The sequence below is a fragment of the Elephas maximus genome, chromosome 12 (assembly GCF_024166365.1).
Source record: "Elephas maximus indicus isolate mEleMax1 chromosome 12, mEleMax1 primary haplotype, whole genome shotgun sequence".
Lineage (NCBI taxonomy): Eukaryota > Metazoa > Chordata > Mammalia > Proboscidea > Elephantidae > Elephas > Elephas maximus.
Genome location: NC_064830.1, coordinates 76557670 through 76574064, shown reverse-complemented (window position 1 = coordinate 76574064; position 16395 = coordinate 76557670). Strand labels below are relative to the sequence as shown.

General features: G+C 45.8%; 1 protein-coding gene across 3 annotated transcripts in view; it reads right to left on the bottom strand.

Annotated features, from left to right (window-relative positions):
• Positions 1-16395, bottom strand: part of ABCC1 (ATP binding cassette subfamily C member 1) — a 178437-nt gene that overhangs the window by 103075 nt on the left and 58967 nt on the right. For all 3 annotated transcript variants that reach the window (XM_049904936.1, XM_049904938.1, XM_049904937.1), the window contains exons 4-5: positions 11301-11438; positions 9903-10028 (exon numbers count right to left, since the gene is read on the bottom strand). In XM_049904936.1, coding sequence (XP_049760893.1) covers positions 9903-10028; positions 11301-11438 — 264 coding nt within the window. The remainder of the gene's footprint in view (positions 1-9902; positions 10029-11300; positions 11439-16395) is intronic.

Genomic DNA, 16395 nt, shown 5'->3' with positions numbered 1-16395 from the left:
TGGTCCTTTACAGAAAAAATTTTGCGGATTTCCACTTTACCTGAAACCTCACAACACCCTAAGACATAGTGATTAAATAATAGGTAAAACCCGAGCTCAAATGTAGGTCTTTTGGACTCCAAATCCAGTCTTTTTTCAGCCTTGGCATGGGCTCAGAGCACAGCTGTGCCAAGTTGCACCTTGCCCAAAAATGTGCCCAGCTCCACAAGACCCAAGCCCTGTGCCCAGAGGGGCTGCCTCAGCTTGATGGAAGCAGAGCCTTGCTCTAACCCATCCACCTGGAGGGGTACCTATTTCCAATTTGCACAAAGGTACTGAAAGGGCTAGTGGGGCATGGGGGGGGGGGCCCTGCATGGGGACACACATAGGGGCTTCACAAATCCCAGTATTCCTTTATATTAGGCAACTCCAGCTGTGGGTCAACAAGGAAACAACCTGTTGACCACATCATTTAAGGTGAATTCACTCTGTTTATACCCAGCTGTATACAACCACCCTAAAAAAAAAAAGTTGCCATCAAGTTGATTCTAACTCATGGCGAATCCATATGTGGTCTACAGGGTTTTCTAGGCTATATTTTTTAAAGAAGCAGGTCATCAGGCCTTTCTTCTTCAATGCCATTGGGTAGGTTTGAACCACCAACTTTAGGCTGGTAGACGAGTACAAACCATTTGTGCCACCCAACAGAATCTTATTCCTGAGATCTTAACAAACGATGCCCTGAGGAAAAGATTAACCCTTTCTCTGGCTAATAAAAGTGAGTCCAAGCCACTGTGAGAAAATTCACCCCACATATGTAATAACGGTCGTGTTATTAACATAAATGTTTCACAGTCTCTAATTTTTGCCCTGGTGGTGATAACCAAGCCACTCCATCAAAGACTTGGTGATCTGCTCCCGTAAAGATTACAGTCTAGGAAACTCTATGGGGCAGTTCTATTCTGTCCTATAGGGTCACTAAGATTCGGAATCAACTCCACGGCCCGCAACGATTTGCACACTACAAGAGCTTTAAGGTATTAAAAAGCAAAGATGTCACTTTGAAGACTAAGGTGCGCCTGACCCAAGCCATGGTGTTTTCAATCGCCTCACATGCACGCAAAAGCCAGACAATGAATAAGGAAGACCAAAGGAGAATTGATGCCTTTGAATTATGGTGTTGGTGAAGAATATTCAGTATACCATGGACTGCAAGAAGAAAGAACAAATCTGTATTGGAGGAAGTACAGCCAGAATGCTCCTTAGAAGCAAGGATGGCTAGACTTCACCTCACATACTTTGGACATGCTACCAGGAGGGACCAGTCCCTGGAGAAGGATATCGTGCTTGACAGGGTGTCAGCGAAAAAAGAGGAAGACCCTAAACGAGATGGACTGACACAGTGGCTGCAACAATGGGCTCAAGCCTAACGACTGAGAGGATGGCGCAGGACCAGGCAGCATTGCTTTGAGTTGGAACCAACTCAATGACACCTAATGACAACCGCTTGGTTCAAATTCCCCTCCTCAGCCCTCTTCCTCTGGCTGAATCTGGACACTGGTTTTCAGAAAATCCGAAATTACATCAGACTGACACACTGTCCCAGTCCCCTGTCCCCTTCATTAGCACAGAAAAGGAAACAGATCCGTTTGGGAGGCAATTTCTACAAGCTCCTATCTGATGTGGAAGTACTTATTCAGTAACAGAGATAACTGCAGTTCTGAAGTGGCCAAGGGCTGCACTATAAAGGGGGTAAAAAGGCGACTGGATGATAATCCATGAGGCATTCCACTCTATCCGAAACCAGGCAGGGCTTCGTGACTTCACTCTCAGGAGACACAGACCTGCCAGCTGGGGGCTGCCTAGATGAGATGAAAGAGACTTCTTAAAGGGTTTCCCATTCACTTAGAATTGAAAAGGATTCAGACAAGCCCTGGCAAAGGCAGAGGGAGGGAAAGCCTAATTTATGCAAAAAGAGAGAGAGCTGTGTTCTTTGCCATCTAGATTTGGCACCAGGTGATTTAGCCAGAAACCACGCAGTTTCAACTAAACCAGTTTGGTACAGCAGCCCCAGGCACTGGTTCTTTGAAACCTGGTCATCTCAAACGGGACAGTTTTGGGACCCTGTCTGGGTCTTTGAGCATTCAGGTCTTTCTTTTTTTTAATTCTCTGGGTCCCCACATGCCTTTCTGGTTCTGATTCTGGAGTTTGCTCTCATTGGTCCTCTGCCAGTTACTCCACTCCGCACCACTTAAGTGCCCAGCAGTAGAGGATGAGGGGAAGCAGCAGCTTAGAGCAGAGGTTCTCAAAGTGTGGCCCCCACCACCAGCTTCACCTGGGAACTTGTTAAAACCCATTGCTGTCCAGTCGATTCCAACTCATAGCAACCCTACGGGAACTTGTTAGAAAGGCAAAAGCTCGGGCCCATCCAGGCCTACTGAATCAGAAACTCGGGGCGGGGACAGTGGGGGGGAGTGCCCAGGGATCTGTGTTTTTGCAGGCCCTCCAGGGGATGCTTTTAGAAGCTGAAGTGTGAGAACACAGTGGGAGAGCTCCAGAGCCAGCCTTGAGAACTTAGGCAAGATACTTCACCTCTCTGACCCTCAGAGTCTTCGTCTGTAAAGTGGGAATACTGTTAGTCCTGCTTTACACGGTTACTGTGAGGATTGACAATGTGGGGAAACCCAGGTGAAACTGTCCACTACAGATTCATAAGTAAACACAATTAAGCCTGTGCATACCGTGCTTACTGGTTAATAATGTGCACGAGCGAACTTTCTGAGGTCCTGGTAATGTTCTGTATCTTGATATGGGTTTGAGGTAAGCATCGAATGGTGACTTAAGATTCACGAATTTCATTATATGTAAATTTTACCAAAAAAAAAAAAAAAACACGTAGACAAATATTGGATTCCAACTCATGATTTATATGCTGCAGTATCTGGGTGAAGGGTACTGATGAATTTCAAAGAAAGCATCAGACATCAAAAAAAAAAATTACTTGGATGGATGGATGAATACATGATAAAGCAAGCTTAGCAAAATGTTAACTGCAGGATCTAGGAGGCAGGTATACAGGTCTTCGCTGTATATATATACTTTCAATATTCCTGTAGGTTTGAAAAGGTTCGTTGTAAAACGCTGGAGGGAAAATTTCCATATTGTATGGACAGGACAAACATACCTTTTACTCCAAATTAACTGAACAGCTTTTCTGAATGATTTTCAACTGGGAACCACCCAGGGATCTTGTTAAAAGAAACTGTGATTCAGCAGGTCCAAGAGTCCACATTCTAACAAGCTCCAGGTGATGGGTACTGCTGGCCCTGCTGGCCCATGGACCACACTGCAAGTAGTGAGAATCTAAGCAACCTCATTTGGCCCTGATCCCTCAGCACCACCACCACCAATCTGCAAATGAAAACCCCCTACCCTCATCCTAAACGGCAAGCTCACTGCCAGGGAGATAAAAGGACTGGAGGCCAGGACAGGCAGAGCCTCGGGAAAACCCAGGCTCCCCCAGCCCAGCCAGCCCAGGGCCCAGAGGACAGAAGGGAGCAGCCCCAAAGAGAAACCAGGGCCCAAAATACAAATAGATGCCTGAGTCATGGAATGGGAGCAGGGCCAGCTGGAGAGGGTGCCCAACTCGGTGACTCAGCACAAGGGAGCTGGAGAAGCTCAGTGCTTGCAGGCCCACACCCTGGCCCTGCCTGACCCAAGCTGGCCTGGGGCCTGGCTGGCCATGCTGCCTGAGGACAGGTGACATGTGATCACCCACTGCTGTTTGAAGGAAAGGCTAGCAGCAGGGGCTGGGCTCCCCGCATGTTTCAGTCTATACCCAGAGATCCTAGAAGAACCCTTGCAGTGTCCTTCTCCCCAAATCACAAGCCTCAGATCCAGGGGACCTGGAGGCACGGCGCAGCAAGCATCAAACTACGCTCCAACCTAAATTGAGCCCTGACCCATTTTCAAGAGGACACTGAGGTCCTGAGACACCAACTGCCCAGAGTCACAAATCTGGTTGATCATCATGTAACCTGATTCCTGCCCTCTCAGCCTTCCTCCCATGGTAATTGTGTAATTACTTGTTTTGACCTGCTTGATGAATATCTCCCCAGCCAGACCACAAGCTTCCTGAAGGCATGTGGCAGACTGTGTTTTCCGAAGATGGCTGGAACACTATTTCCCATCCTACATGCTCTTCTTACAATGAGACCTTGGCATGCCCCCATCTAGAGGTGGGGTCTATGTCCCCGTCCCTTGCACCTGTGCACAAGGCACACCTTTATGACTGCCTTGACCAACAGAATATGGCAAAAGTGATGCTTCCGGGACCAGGTCATCAATGGTGATAGAGCTCCTACCTGGCTCTATCTCATGCCACACTTACACTTACAATCAGGGCTTTGAAATGGTTCAAACCCTTACTGAGAATACACATTTCTAACAAGATCTCAGAAAGTTATATGTAAGAATCACCCAGATAAACAACTTTCTGGGAATTTGTTAGAAATTTAAATGCTCAGCCGGGGTTTGAACCCAAACAAAGCAGTACAAAACTCTGCTTAGAGCCCAGGCACCATGTTGTGAGGAAGCCCAGGCCACGTGGAGAGACCACATATAGGTGTTAACAGTCAACACCTCTCACTGAGGTTACAGCCAATGGTCAGCATGAATCACCAGACACGAGTGAGAAAGCCTTCATGATGACCCCCCCTCCCGTGAGAACCACCCAACTGAGCCCAGTCAACGCCCAGAACTCTGAAATATAATAATCACTGTATGTTTTATGTCGCTAAAATCAGGGTGGTTTGCTATAGCCTAATAGATAACTGGAGGAGGGTATGAACCATGTCTGTTTTACACACTGCTGTGTCTCCTGCCCTAAGCACAATATACAACAGATACTTAAAAAACGTCTGTTGAAGGAATAAAGGGACCCAGGATTAAAGCTCAAGGGTCCATCCGACTCCAAAATGAGGATTCTCTTCTGTCATACCATTTGACTTAGGGTATAAGTCGGGGTCTAACAGCCCAAACTCTACGAGCCAGAATTCCTTTATACGTTTAAAAAAAAAAAAAAAAATCCCTCCCTCTTAAGGCTATTATGAGGTTTAAACTGGTGCTTCTCAAGCTTTACTGTACACACGGATCACGTACTGATGTTGTTAAAGTTTAGATTCTGATTCCACAGGCCTGGGGCTAGGCCTGACTCCGCATTTCTCACAAGCTCCCCAGAGGTGCCGAAGCTACTGGTTGGGGACCCCATTTTGAGTATTAAGGATCTGAATGAGGTAAAAAGCCTTAGCACAGTCCCAGGCCTTTAGTAGGGGCTCCATATGTGTTGGTTCTCCTCCACTTCCTTCCTGATAATATTAGAAAAAGGTAAAGGCAGAGAGGGGAGCTTAATCTGATATCATGTGAGGCCCAGGGCAGACCTCACCCTTAAACAAGACACAGTACCGAGTGCTGACCCCACACAACAACAAGAACAAGACACAGTACTGAGTGCTGACCCCATACAACAAGACACAGTACTGAGTGCTCCCCATACAACAACAACAAGACACAGGAGAATGCCAATCCCATATAACAAGACACAGTACTGAGTGCTAACCCTATACAAGACACAATACTGAGTGCCACCCCATACAACAAGACACAGTACTGAGTGCTGACCCCACACAACAAGACACAATACTGAGTGCTGCCCCATACAACAAGGAGATACAGTACTGAGTGCTGAACCCATACAACAACAGCAAGATGCAGTACTCAGTGCCAATCCCACACAACAAGACACAGTACTGAGTGCCGCCCCATACAACAAGACATAGCACTGAGTGCCGACCCCATACAACAGCAAGACGCAGTACTCAGTGCCAATCCCACACAAGACACAGTACTGAGTGCTGACCCATACAACAAGACACAGTACTGAATGCCAACCCCACACAACAACAACAACAAGACACAGTGCTGAGTGCCGACCCCAGGCAGCAGCAGCAACAAGTTACCAGTAAAGGCCTCAATGTGTGCTGAGCCCTGTCCTCTGTGGGCCCAGCCTTATGGAGCTTATATCCTAAGACAAAGCCATTGTGGAGCCGAGACCCTGCCTTTCAGGAGGTTACAGCTAAATGAAGCAATGTGATTTTACAGAACGGCCAATCCTGGATTCGAATCCCTGCACCACCACTTAACACTGGGCAAGGTACTTTGTTCTCTTAGACTTGGTTTCCTCATCTGTAAAATGGGAAAACAACAGCTCTGCGTTCACAGAGCTGGTGAGCTTAGCACTATGCGTAGTACACAGCAGGCACCTAATAAATACCCACTCCCTTTCCTTGCCCTTCACATACAGAAAGAAAGAACCCCTGAAAATGGGGACAAGACTGAAAGGTAATAAATGATCAAAGCTAAGGGAATGCTCTAGACTAGGGGTCAGCAAACTTTTTCTGTAAAAGGCCACACAGTAAATATTTTAGGCTTTGCAGGCCATACAGTCTCTGTAGCAACTACTCAACTCTGCTATTATAGCATGAAAGCAGCCATAGATAACATGTAAACAAATGGGTGTGGCCGTGTTCCAATAAAACTTCATTTACAAAAAAACAGGCAGTGGGTCAGATTTGGCCTGTGAGCCATTGTTTGCCAACCCCTAATTTAGATTTTAAATTGCAGTGAGGCCAACAGTAATTCTACTGGGTTACTGAAAAGAACCAGAAGACAGGCCAAGCTGGCTAGACCGAGTACCAGCCAGCAGAGGCATCTCCCCAGCCTGTGGACAAGTGTCAGAGGTGCACCAGCCCACACAGCCACGTTTGCCATTCTCCATGTCTTGGTGCAAATAACAGTGCTTCCCACCCGCCCCAGAGACCAGGAGTAACATGGGGAGCAGGGTGCTATGATGCAGAGGAAAGACAGGGCATACAGAGCCCAAGAGACAGTGACTGGGGAGAAAAGCTGAGTGTCTCATCCCCCCTCAGCCCAGCCTCCAGCCTCCAAGATGGCAGAGCAGCCCCTCACTGCTGGGAGAGCAGGAAGCACTAAGTGAGGACAAGCTCAGGTCGGAGCCATCAGAGCCCAGGGATGACAGGAAGGGACTGTATCCAGACCCCAAAGGGAACCAAAAATCAAATTTCCCACCCCTAAGGCTTCCGATGAAACCCTGGTGGCGTAGTAGTTAAGTGCTATGGCTGCTAACCAAGAGGTCAGCAGTTCGAATCCGCCAGGCACTCCTTGGAAACTCTATGGGGCAGTTCTACTCTGTCCTGTAGGGTTGCTATGAGTCGGAATTGACTCGACAGCAGTGGGTTTGGTTTTTTTGGAAGGCCTTGCGGGAGGGTTCACAGATAGAGTGTGTATCCTCAGGCCACAAAGGAGGAAGCCAAGGGGCCAGGTGATTCTCGGCCTGCCCCGCCAGCCTGTCAGCCCCCAAGACTTGGTTCACTCCAGAGCTCCCCACTAAGATTCCCTAATGGGGACAATCTGCTGTCACGCACCCACAAACGCTGTGAACGACATAATCAGCCACCACGAACACTGGCATCCATCCTGTGTCAGAGGAATGGGCCAGGGATACAATGGGGTGCCTCAGACATAGTCACTGCTCTTGTGAACATTATATACACACACATATACACATGTACACAAACACACATTCACATACACACATGAACACATACATAATGACATGCACACACATACACTCAAACACACACACACGGACACACCCACAAACACACATATACAACACACACGCAAACAGCCACATGAACGCAAACACACAGATATACATGCATAAACAAATGCATATGCAAACATGTAAACAGACATGAACACAAACACTTGTGCACGCAATACGAACTTACATGCGTATGCATGTGCTCCCACGTGAATAAACACACAAAGACATACATATGCATACACATATACACTAACACACACAAACACATATGTGCACATATCCAAACACACAAATACAAACAAGCACACACAAACATAAACACAGGAACACACACATGCACAAATACACATGTACGCACATATATGCACACATAAATGTACACTTATGAACACACATATGTACACATAAACAAATAAACGGACATGCACACAGTTTGCTAATTTCTGCAAACCAGTTACTCCTTGAGCAGAAAAATCAAGAGCGGGGGCCTCTCAGAACATGCACTAGGATGCCGGTTTCTAAAAATCTCTTGGCTGGAGTCAACGTCCTCCTCCATGCCAACCCCCCACAGGTCCTTCCATCACCCACAAAGTGAGCTTCAGCCCCTTGCTGAGGTTCAGAGCAAACCCAACAGACCACAGCAGCTGAAAACTGCTCCCACTGCAATTGTGCCCACTGAGAGCTGACTAACCATGAACAAAGTGTCAAATAAATGCTCCGAAGGCTTCTGGTCCCAATCACAATAAAACCCTAACAGCTCATCCAGCCTACAAGGTGAATGTCCCAGCCTCTGAGACCCCATCTCTCAGCACACTCTTCCTTCCCTCTCACTGCTCCAGCCACACCAGCACTTAATGCTATTCTTTCAATACTGCGTGACAGCTCCTGCCCCAGGGCCTTTCTTTGCACTTGCCATCTTCTAGGTATTTACTCACCTTGCTCCCTCACTCCTTTAGCTCTCTGCTCAAATGCAGTTTCCTCAGGGAAGTCTTTCTGCTTTCTCTCTTCATAAACTACACACAACCTCCAACCACTATTCTCCATTTTCTGACCTGCTTTTGTCTTCTCAGCATTTACCACCACCTGACATATACTTAGGAGTCCCTGGGTGGTGCAAACGGCTAAGATGCTTGGCTACAAACCAAAAGGCTGGTGGTTTGAGTCCACCCAGAGACACCTCAGAAGACAGGCCTGGCAATCTACTTCTGAAAAGTCAGCCAGTGAAAACCCTATGAAGCACAGTTCTACTCTGATACACATAGGGTCTCCCTGAGTCGGGGCTGGTTTTTGGTTTTCTGACTTATGCGGTTCCTGAGTTATTAGTTTGTCTGCTCTGCAACAATGAATGCTTCAAGTGAGCAGGACTGGTGACCAGGTTGGTCTGTGGCACATAGTATCCATAGTATTCATGGGAAGGAGGGAGGAAAGGAGAGAAGGAGAGAGGAAGGGATGGAGGAAAAGAGAGAAGGGGGAAAGGAAAGAGGGAGAGAGGAAAGGGAAAGAAGGAAGGAAGAAAGGAGAGAGGGTAGGAAATAGGGAAGGAGGCAAAGAAGAAGAGAAAGGGAAGGAATGGAGAAGCGAGGGCAAGAATGACTGTGGCCCCTTTGACTCCATCAGCAGGAAGAGTGGCCATGGCCACCCAGCTCACTGGTATCCTTCTGTTCCTACGGGATTTCCCTCCAACTGAAAGAATAGACTCAGGGTCTCACATTCAAATCCCTCAGGCGTGTACCATAAGAGAGGGAAGCAAGGTGGCACAACACATTAGGGAGTGATGGGGAGTGTGGTAAAGTACTCTCCTCAGCTCTGGCCAACTGCTGCCATATGGGATTATAGCCCTAAAGCTGCCGGAGCTCCTCATTTTCTGGAAAACCTGGACAGTTAGAATTTATGTAAAACTTCCTGATTTTCTAAATGCTAGCTCACATTTTCCAAAACCAACCAAACGAGATCCACCAATTGTCCTACAAGACAGAGCAGTTTGCGACTATGGAACAGATTCTCTCCTTAAAGCCCCCTAGGTACATCTAAGCCTCAGTTTTTGTATTTGTAAAGTGAAGAAATTTGGGAAGGATGGAATGAGATCCTGAACAGACAATACTGGCTCAGAACGCGTATCCAATGAGTCTTAGCTAACACTGTGCAGTAATTTTTCTCTCTCTCTCTCTCACACACACACACACAGTCTTTCACTCTCTCTCTCACTCAAGGACATGTGTTTCATGGTCACACTTACAGGGTCGTTGATGGTTTCAGAGAACAGGGGCAAGCGGTCCGAGAAACAGGACAACACAAGCTGAACCAGCACGAGGAAAAAGTAAATGTAGAAAGTGACATCACGAAACACGTCAATTCGGGCATCCTAAACGTGAGGGAAGGAAAGGTAAGGACAAAGTCACTTTGTGGAAGCAGCCTGCTGGGAAAGCAGAATGCAGAAGTGCCAATGGCAAGCTTTCTCTCCCCATCCCATCTCCCCTGGGAAGAACGGCAGTCACTTCCGGGTGGGGTCCCCTTGGCTCACTACCACCTGGTGAGGGAGCCTGGTGAGGCAAGAGGGAGCCCAAGTGTGGAAGTGAAACAGACCCAAGTTCAAAGCCTGGCTCTGCTCTTACCACCTGTGGGACCTTTTCAACTTACTTTATTGCTCTGTGGCTCAGTTTCCTCATCTAAAAACAGACATATCTCATAGACCAGTGGTTCTGAACTGGGGGCAATTTGGCCTCCCAGGGGACATCTGGCAATATCTGGAGACATTTTTGGTTGTCACAACTGTGGGGATAGAGGGGATGCTACTAGTATCTAGAGGGTAGCCAGATGCTGCTAAACATCCAACAATACTCAGGACAGACTCTCACAACAAAGAACTATGCAGCCCAAAATGTTAATAGTGCCTGACTGCAAAACTTTCTCAAAGTAACTGAGAAGTCAATAAAGTAATTCATAAAAATACTCAGCCCCCTGCCTGGCGCTCTGTAAACATGAGCTCAATAAATGTCACCTACCACCACTATTAAACAGGCTACTGAGAGACAGTCTATGCTGTGGACTACAGGCACTCAATAAACTCCGTTTCTTTTCCTCCCTTTGCCTCCTGACTTAGCACAAAGATGGCAGGGTTGATTCTAAAAGTACACGCTCTTCAAATTGAAATTACCAGGAACAGCACACGGCAGCAAATGTAAACAAGGTCTCCAGCCAGATAAGCAGCTGATGGCACAAAGGTGATGTGGGGACAAATTTTGTCCCCCTGGGGGAACAGTCACTCCATAAACATCATTCCCACAGGGCTCCGTTCCAGACTGAAGATATTTGGAGCAACTCGACTTGCTGTTTACTGCTGACAAAGGTTCAAAATACAGTGCAGCATTTGCCCACAGACTCCTCAAGGGACCCAGTGAGCCCTCGGAGGTACACAGACAAGCAGAGGCCCTAAGGAAAGGTTCTAGGACAAAGGCTGGAGCTGCCTTCATGAGGATCTGGTGGTGCAGGAAAATCCTCAGGGAAGAAGCCAGGCGAATGTGGCACCCAATCCCTTGGTTCCCATGGCAACACACGATTGCTGCACACATGAGGAGGAATAAGCATCTCTCCCCAGGGTTGCTGAAGGGCAATGCAGAATGGGACCACCACTTACCTCCTTCAAGGCAGTCATGATTTTGGATCTCAAGATGGCAGCAGCACACACTAGGGCTACAAGCCAGAAAGTGAGCATGATCCCTGAGGACTGGACTCCCTTCCTTCTCTCGAGCTGAATCAAGAAGGTAGCAAGCAGCTGGAAGAGAGAAACAACAGGTCATTAGGAGAAGGCCAGAAACCCAAAGCCCCCCTGGTCCCAGAGGCCTCACTGGTGCCAAGACCTGCCCCTGGAAGCCCCGCCCTGCCTAACTAGGTGACCCAGGGCAAGTCACAGAATCTCTCTGAGCCTCCACTGAAAACCGGAGGTGACACTACTAGCTTGGGGGTTGCAGGAACTTCATGAGACCATGCACAGACCTGGGAAAAGATAGAAAAGTTGGGAGAAAGCTCAATTTAGTACAGGGATTGGCAGACTTTTTCTAAAAGGACCAGAGAGTAAATATTGTAGGCTTTGTAGGCCATACAGTCTTTGTTGCAACTGCTCAACTCTACCCTTGCAGTGTGAAAGCAGTCATAGATGGAATGTAAATGACCGGGTGTGGCTGTGTTCCAATAAAACTTTATTTACAAAAAGAGGCAGCCTAGCTGGCCTCCAGGCAGCAGTTTTCCCACCCTTGACTTAGAGCTAGAAAGATCAGGGTTCAAATCCTAGGCACAATTACTGGTTATTCTCCTTTGGACAACAGTAGTGACTGCTCTCATTTATTGTGCACCTGCTATGCTTGCCATTAACAATCATTTGACATGCACTAACTCGTGTAACACCTCCCCACATAAGGGGAAACCGTTACAAACCCCCTCTTTGCAGAAATGAAGGTTCATAAAGAGAATTTAATCTACCTAAGGTCACACATTTCATCTTAAAGGCATTTATTAGAACAGTGATGGAGGGATTTTTCATTCATTCCTTATACTTGGGGCTATTACTTCCATTTTACACAGGAAGTAATAATCAGAGAGAGAAAATAAACAATAAAACTACTTTTCCTTGAAAGAAGAAAACACCACAGCCACAGCCCAGACAGGCAGATCTGCCTTCGTGAGGCAAACAGCCAAGGCTGGTCCCCGGCCAGACTCCTGGGAAGCTGCAGGTCACTCCCAGCCCCTCCCTTACTCCCCAGAGGCTCCAGCCAGAAATCTACCCACCCCTCTGTCTCCTTCATCCTCTTCTGTTCATCCTCCTCAGTGTGGCCCACCTCCCTCACTCACCACATCCAAGCCATGGGCAACTCTCCTGGCTCTGCCTCCAAGGTCCATCCCATTCAACTGATGCTCACCTGGTCCAGCCTCTACCACCTCATGCCAGGTCACCCCAACAGCTGCCCACTGGCCCCCTGGCTTCCACTCCTGCCCCTGACAATCCATTCTCCATGCAAGAGGCCCGAGTCAGCTTTCCAAAATGCAGATGCAGGCACACCTTTGCTCAAAACCTTGCCCTTCACGACTGGGGTTTTGACCTGGGATGCAAGGACAGGTGTGCACAGAGTTCAGGGAACCATCGACTCAGATGGGAAACAATCACGCTTTTACTTTCACTAACCAGCACCTCCAATTACAATTGAAGCCAGCAAACCACAATAGACTTAGCAGTGCCTGGGACTCTGTCGCCAGTTGAAATCACAGGTATTTTCGTCTCCCATCGGAATACCTGCTGATGCCTCCAACTATTACTGCAGTCACCGCTATTTAGAAGTTAAGGAGTTATCCAGACCCACCGCTACATGTTGTTTATCAGTGCATTAATAATGTTGTCAGGTTGGTCTCTGAATTATGGAGACCTCATGCACAACAGGATTGTACCATTGCGATTCATAGGGTTTTCATTGGCTGATTTTTCAAAGTAGATTGCCAGGTCTTTGTTCCTAGTCTTTCTTAGTCTGGAAGCACTGCTGAAAGCTGTTCGGCAACACAGCAACATGCAAGCGGGATGGTGGCTGTGCATGAGGGGCACCGGCTAGAAACTGAACCCAGGTCTCCCACATGGAAGGCAAGAACTCTATCACTGAACCACTACTGCCCTCAGTGCCTTAAAAGAGGAGCACATATTTTTCACCAAAATTGTTTTTCAATATTTTGATAACCATATTTAAATATAATTGGTTTCCCAATCCAAATATCCTGCAGCTGAGGAAAGGATAAACAATATGTGGTAAAGTTGTGCAATCAAATACTACTCAGCAATTAAAAAAAAAAAAAAAAGATCTTTTGATACAGGCAACAACATGGCAAACTGCAAATGCTAAAAAGCCAGACTTGAACAGCTTCACACTGCATGATTGGAAAATAAAAAGCTGTAGAGACAGAAAACAGAGCATTGCCTGCCAGGGGCTGAAGTTGGAGGCAGGGGGCTGGCTTCAAAGGGGCAGCATGAGGGAACTTACAAGGGTGAGAGAACTGAAGGAACGGTTCAGTGTCTTGATCATGGAGGTGGCTATTATACAATATGGTAAGTCCCATGGACTCACAGAACTGAACACTAAAAAAGGTGAATTTTCCTGTATGTAAATTAAGCCTCAAGTAAAAATATAAACATACATAATAAAATCTTCACATATAAACGCATGTATGTGTGTATATCACAGGCAGTTGCCGTGAGTCAGAATTGACTCAATGCCAACTAGTTTGGGAGTCCCTGGGTGACGCAAACAGGTGGTGCAAACTCGCTCGGCTGCTGACTAAGAGGTGGGAGGTTCAAGTCCACACAGAGATGCCTCTGAAGAAAAGCCTAGTGATCTACTTCTGAGAAATCAGCCACTGAAAACCCTACGGAAATTATGAACTACTGCCAAAAGAGGTTAAAGAAGGCTTAAATAAAGGGAAAGATGTTCCATGCTTGTGGATTGGAAGACTTAATATTGTTAAGATGTGAATACAAAGCAATCTATAAACATGATGCAATCCCGACCAAAATTCCAACAGCCTTCTTTATAGAAATGGAAAAACCAACCCTCAACTTTATATGGAATGGCAAGAGGCCCTGAATAGCTAAAGCAACGTTGAAAGAGAAGAACAAAGTAGGAGGACTCACACTTTCTGATTTTAAAAACATATTATACAGCTACAGTAATCAAAACAGCCTGGTACTGGTATAACAACAGACATATAGACCAATGGAATAGAACTGAAAGTCCAGAAATAAACCCACTCATCTACAGTCAACTGATTTTTGACAAGGGTGCTAACTTGATGGGGAAAGAAGAGTCTCTTCAATAAATAGTGTTGGGATATTAAATATTCATATACAGAAAAATGGAATGGGATCCATGCCTCATACCATACACAAAAACAAATTCAAAATAGATTAAAGACCTAAATGTGAAAACTAAAACCATAAAATTCTCAGAAGAAAATGCAGGGGGGCAAGGCTGTTGGGCCTATCTTTTAAGAATGGATTACCTAATGTAATAAAAAACCACAAACAGCAAAAGACAAAATAAATAGATAAAACCACATACAAATTAAAAACTTTTGTTCATCAAAAGTCTTTACTAAAAACGTTAAAAGACAAGCTACTGACTGGGAAAATATCTTCAGAAACCATGTACTCAGTAAGAATTTAATAACCAAAATATACATAAAACTTTGACAACTTAACAACAAAAAGACAAATAACTCTCATAAAATGGGCAAAGAGCTTGAATAGGCTTTTCAGCAAAGAGGATATTCATATGGCTACCAAAGACATGAACAGATGCTCAATGTCGTTAGCCATCAGAGATGCAAATCAAAACCACAGCGAGATGCCATTTCACTCCCATTAGAATGGTTAAGGGGGAAAAAAAAACAGAAAATAAAAAAATCTTGGTGAGAATATGGGGAAACTGGAACCTTTATCCATTGCTGGTGGGAATGAAAAATAGTATTGCTGTTGTAAAAAACAGTGTGGCTATTCCCCCCAAAACTAAAAATAGAACGACCATATGACCCAGCAATTCCACTTCTAGGTAGACAATCAAAAAAACTTGAAAAGTAGAGACTCTAACAGAGACTTGTACCTCAATGTTCATTCCAGCACTATTCACAACAGCCAAAAGGTGGAAACAACCTAAATACCATCAACGGATGAATGGATAAACAAAATGTGGTACCTACATACAACGGAAATACTACTCAACTAGTGGCAGAAATGAAGTCTTGATGCATGCTACAGTGTGGATGGAGCTTGAAGACACGCTGAATGAAATAAGTCAATCGCAAAAGGATAAACATTGTATAACTTCACTTACATAAAAAGACAAAACCAGGCAAATGTATAGACACCAAAGTTTATTAGTAGTTACCAGGAGTGGCAGGCGGGGGAAGGGGAGGGGAGTTATTACTTACGGAATTTTGACTTTTGATTTACAGCAACAGAAAAATCATATTGATTAAGGGTAGGGTTGCCCAGCTAATTAACGTAATTGCTCTCAGTAAGTTGTACACCTATAAAAAGTTGAATTGGCAAAAGTTGTATGATAGATATATTTACAATGACAAAAAAAGAGTAGTTGCTGAGGCTGATTAAGTATAACCAAACACCTCAGGGGATTTCGTTCCTTGGTTTGGTGGTTTACAGTCATGGTTTCATGGGACATCTCAGTTAATTGGCCTAATAGCATCTTTAGCACCTTTGTTCTACCTCCTAGCTCACTGCATAGTACCTGGGGTCTAAAAGCTTGCAAGCAGCCATCCAAGGTACAATTGGTCTCTATTCACTTTGGAGCAATAGAAGAATAAGGAGAGTCAGGAACAGGAGGAGAAAATGGAATGTGTGGCTAAATGCCTCCCTGAACAACTGCCCCTTTGCCATGAGACCAAAAGAGCTGAATGGTGCCCAGCTACCACTTCCAAACATTTTGATCAAAGATTCTACAAAAGAAACCTGATCAAAAGTGGGAAAATGTAAAACAGAATTTCAAATTCTCATGGACTCCAGACTTTCTGGAGCCATGGAGGCTGGATGAACCCCTGAAACCATTGCCTTGAGATAATCTTTTAACCTTAAACCAAAAACATCCCCTGAAGTCTTCTTAAAACCAAACAATAGTTCAGCTCAGCAATTAAAGCATGTCTGCCTTTAAACAGTGTGTTCTTTTAAGACCTATCTCTATGGA